Here is a 4,692-nt window from a genome sequence, read left to right on the forward strand (position 1 = left end):
AGCGGCTGGGCCCATGAGCCATGGCCGGTGAGCCTGCGCGTCCGGAGCCTGTGCTCCGCAACGGGACAGGCCACAACAGTGAGAGGCCCACATACCGCAGAAAAAAAAAAAGAAAAGAAATAAAAGGTATGCCTATTGGAAAAGAGGAAATAAAACATACACAGACAATATGATTTAATTTGGGGGGGAGGAGAGGGTAAAGGTGGCCTTGAACTGTTAATTTTAGCAACAGTTACATAACTCTAAGCATTTGTCAAAAATTCATAGAACAGTATAATGAAGAATGAATTTTACTGTGCTTAAGTTAAAAGTAAAAAAAATTTAAAGCATTACTATTATTATTTGATAGGTAAGAAGTGGATTTATTTAGAGAGATACACTTTCCATAGGAAGAATGCGGACCATTTCTAAAGGCAAGAGCGGTCCCAGGGCATGGGGTCGTCTTAGAAAGTGAGAGCAGTCATGGGAGAAACACGCTCCACAGAGTGTGGGCCAGCTGAGAAGGGAAGAGGCCTTAAAGCATTAAGAATATCCACAGAGCAATAAGATACTGCACACATGAAACAAGAACATGATGCTATTTAAAATTTGTGAAAAAAACAAAAAAGTTATTCAAAATTAAAAATATCCAAAGGCCAGATCCAACACTGATACAAGAAAACAAAGCACATGCTGCCCAGTGGCTTCTGGAAGTTCCTGGTCCACTATGTCAAAGAGCTTGAAGTGCTGCTGATGGGCAACAAATCTTACGGTGCTGAGACTACTCCCAATATCTCCTCCAAGAACCCTAAAGTCACTGTGGAAAAAGCAGCCCACCTGGCCATCTGAGTCACCAATCCCAATGCCAGGCTGCACAGCAAAGAAAATGAACAGACCGCTCGTGTACACATTGCATTTGTGTTAATAAAAGCCATAAAACTCGGGAAAAAAAATGTAAATAGGAAAAAAAAACTCAACAGAAGAGTTGGATGGTAAAATACTGAAATATTCCCATAAAGTGAAAAAGAAGTCAAAGGGTTAGAAAATAGAGAATTAAAATAGAGGAAGGGACTTCGCTGGTGGTCCAGTGGCTAAGACTCCCTACTCCCAATGCAGGGGGCCCGGGTTCGATCCCTGGTCAGGTAACTAGATCATACATGCCGCAACTAAAGACTCCGCATGCTGCAACTGAAAAGATTCCATGTGCCACAACTAAAAGATCCCACACCTGGAGACGAAGATCCCACGTGCTGTAGCTAAAACGCAGCACAGCTAAATACATGCATACATACATTCATACATACATAAATAAAATTTTTTTAAAGTTTATTTTTTAAAAAGTACAGAAAAATAGAACCAGTCCATAAGGTCTAACATAAGATTCAACATATAAATAATGATGATTCCAAAAAAATAAAATGGAGAAAACTGTCCCCCAGAAGTGACTTCCCTGGTGGCGCAGTGGTTGAGAATCCGCCTGCCAACGCAGGGGACACGGGTGCGATCCCTGGCTCGGGAAGATCCCACATGCCGTGGAGCAACTAAGCTGGGTGCCACAACTACTGAGCCTGCGCTCTAGAGCCCACTAGCCACAACTACTGAGCCCATATGCCACAGCTACTGAAGCCTGCGTGCTCTAGGGCCTGTGCTCCACAAGAAACAGTAGCACCTGCGAGGCAACAAAGACCCAATGCAGCCCCCCCCAAAAAAAAAATTTCCAGAAGGCCCAGCAGAATGGATGAAAATAGACTCATACCAAGGGTATATCACTGTGAAATATCAGAAAATATCAGAAACAAAAAGACGATTCTATCAACTTCCAGAGACAAATTTTATATAAATGAGGAAAAATTACCGACAAGAGACTTTGTAATAAAAACACTGGAAACTTGGGCTTCCCTGGTGGCGCAGTGGTTGAGAATCCGCCTGCCGATGCAGGAGACACGGGTTCGTGCCCTGGTCCGGGAAGATCCCACGTGCCGCGGAGCAACTAAGCCCGTGAGCCTTGGCCGCTAGGCCTGCGCGTCCGGAGCCTGTGCTCCGCAACGGGAGAGGCCACAACAGTGAGAGGCCCGCATACCGCAAAAAAAAAAAAAAAAAAACACTGGAAACTTACAAAATAATGGAGAAATACTTTTAAAATTCAGATAGAAAATTATTATTATAGAATGCAGAATTACTATTATAGAACACAGAATTCTATACCAAATTAGTAATCATGGCTGAGGGTCAATATTTCACCATTTTTAGATAGTCGAGGTCTCAAAGAAAAAAGTTTCTAAAAAAAATGCATCTTTCCTAAGAAGTTATTTGAGGATTTATTCTCATTTTGGTGCAACACACCAAGAAAGAAGACATTATGGGACCCAAGGAACAGGGAATCCAAGAGAAAATGGAGGTAAAAGGAACATCCAGAGTGGTGGTGATGATGGAAAATCTTAGATTTCAAAGTGGTAAAACCAAGACAAATTGGAGCAGGTCAGATGGCAAAGATGGACTTCAAAAAGTGAAAGATTACCTAATGAATCTAAATATCTTGGGAGATGATTTAGACAATTTTGAAAGTTCTGGATCAAATCAGTAGTAAGTACATAGACTAAGCAACAACAACAAAATCGCAATTACTAACTCCAGAGAAAGTGTAGGAAAAGCAATAACTGTATATTCCACATGGTCAGGCCTGAACAAGATGTCCACAAAGTAATTACAAAAAAAGGAAACACTTAATACCAATCTAATCCAAATTACACATAGGAACATTTGGCAGGCTGGGGAGCTGGGGAGGGTCTGCAGGTGAAACGGTGAGACTAAAGAGGGTGTTAAAATAACACCTAACATGGATGGGTTAAGTCAACAGACAATGGAAGTACCAAATTTTAAAAGTAGAAAGCAGTTTCATGGGCTTCCCTGGTGGCGCAGTGGTTGAGAATCTGCCTGCCGATGCAGGGGACACGGGCTCGAGCCCTGATCTGGGAAGATCCCACATGCCGCGGAGCAACTAGACCCCTGAGCCACAATTACTGAGCCTGCGCGTCTGGAGCCTGTGCTCGCAACAAGAGAGGCCGCGATAGTGAGAGGTCCGCACATCATCATGAAGAGTGGCCCCCGCTTGCCGCAACTAGAGAAAGCCCTCGCACAGAAACGAAGACCGAACACAGCCAAAAATAAGTAATAAATAAAATTTTTTAAAAAGAAAGCAATTTCTTCTGGGGAGGACTGACAGGTATGAGGGGCGATGGAAACGGTTCAGTTTCAAAAATAAGCCTTTCAAAAATATTTGACTATTTTGAAACAGGCACATGCATAACTCTGATTAAAATGAAAACTAGTTTTCAAATGATCATACTGGCCGATACCGAAAGACCAATGTTGGTGTACAAGAATGGAACCCAGGAAACCAACTGGGAGGCTATGGCGAGTCTTAAGTGTTAATAGTAGTTCAGTAAGAGCGAGACTGGTGAGGAACTGATCAGAAATTAACCTTCTACGTAGACGCAAGCAGAACTTAATGATTGGTTAGACCAAAACAGTGAGAATAAGGACAATTCCCAAGGTTTTGTTTTGTTTTTAACTTGAGCTACTGTACGGGCAGATACTTCTATGAGATGCGGAAGCCTGCGGAAGGTGCAGGAGGGCGGAAGGGGTAGGTTTGAGTGACATTTACTTTGGCCCGGTTCGGTTTTAGAAGCCTATACAGAAACAAAAAAATCAAAGGTCTGATCAGAGAGCAATGGGCATAGACGTTGCAAAGAGGCAAAGGGCATCATTAGATGAACTTTTTAACAACCAGATCCCTTTTGAGGACAGAAAGTTAAGAGACCTATCTGGAACGTGATGCTAGCTATCAATTCTCTGGGGACGGAAGGCCTGGCGATAAGACTGCCTTTCAGAAGATTTCAGGGCTGGTAAGGGTACACGATGACCGACCACCGCCAGCTTCACCAGAGGCCGAGCGGAGTTCACGTGCCGGTTCCCGCGCTCCGAGAGGCGGCGGCGGCCGAAGGCAGGCCGTGAAGAGCAGCCGCGCGAGACGTCCCGTGCACACTTCCTGGGCCACGGGGGCCGCACGGTGCGAGCAGGCGGGCGAGGGCGCGGGGCGGGGACACTTGAGACCCGCGCCACGCGGCCACTGGGCCACCGGGCCCACGCACGCCGGGCAAAGCGCACCTCACGTGAGGCGCGGGGCGGGGCAAGCCGCCTCTCGCCTCAGGTGGAATCGCTCACCGGATGGCACGTAGTCTTCGTCCTCCTCCGAGGTGGAGAAGTCTTCGGAATCGAATTCCTCCATGTCGCTACCGCGCGGGACGAACACAGCCGCAGCAGCTACCCCACAACGGCAAAGCTCTAGGGAGAAACCATAGATAGAGCTACTGCAGGGGCGGCGGTAGCTGGGGCGGCCCCCGCAGCGTGTGCACAGGCGCTAAGAGTGCTACGTGATCCAAATGCGACACTTCCGGGCCAAAGCCTCGGGCTTGACGCTACTGTGGCGGTTGGCGGAATACGGGCTCCGTACTGAAGCGGTGCATGCTGGAACTTGTAGTCTCCAGCGCTACCAGACGCTTTGATTTAGTAAATATGCTTAAACGAAATTTGTTTTGTCCACGGGAATACAGGTGACCTTCGTTATTCACAGGTTGGTATTTTTGTATTCGCTTACTTGTTATAGTTTACTGTCACCCCAAAAATCAATATTCGCGGTGCTTTCTGGGGTTA

General features: G+C 46.0%; 1 protein-coding gene across 2 annotated transcripts in view; it reads right to left on the minus strand.

Annotated features, from left to right (window-relative positions):
* The window catches only part of CFDP1 (craniofacial development protein 1), a 137,401-nt gene extending 132,955 nt beyond the window's left edge, over positions 1-4,446 (minus strand). Inside the window, exon 1 of one of the 2 annotated variants that reach the window (XM_059043762.2) lies at positions 4,204-4,446. In XM_059043762.2, the coding sequence (XP_058899745.1) occupies positions 4,204-4,267 (64 nt within the window). In that variant the 5' untranslated portion in view covers positions 4,268-4,446. The remainder of the gene's footprint in view (positions 1-4,203) is intronic. The other variant, XM_059043766.2, reaches the window with a different exon arrangement.
* Positions 4,447-4,692: the final 246 nt, after the last annotated feature.

The sequence above is a fragment of the Kogia breviceps genome, chromosome 18 (genome assembly GCF_026419965.1).
Source record: "Kogia breviceps isolate mKogBre1 chromosome 18, mKogBre1 haplotype 1, whole genome shotgun sequence".
In the NCBI taxonomy this organism is placed as follows: domain Eukaryota; kingdom Metazoa; phylum Chordata; class Mammalia; order Artiodactyla; family Physeteridae; genus Kogia; species Kogia breviceps.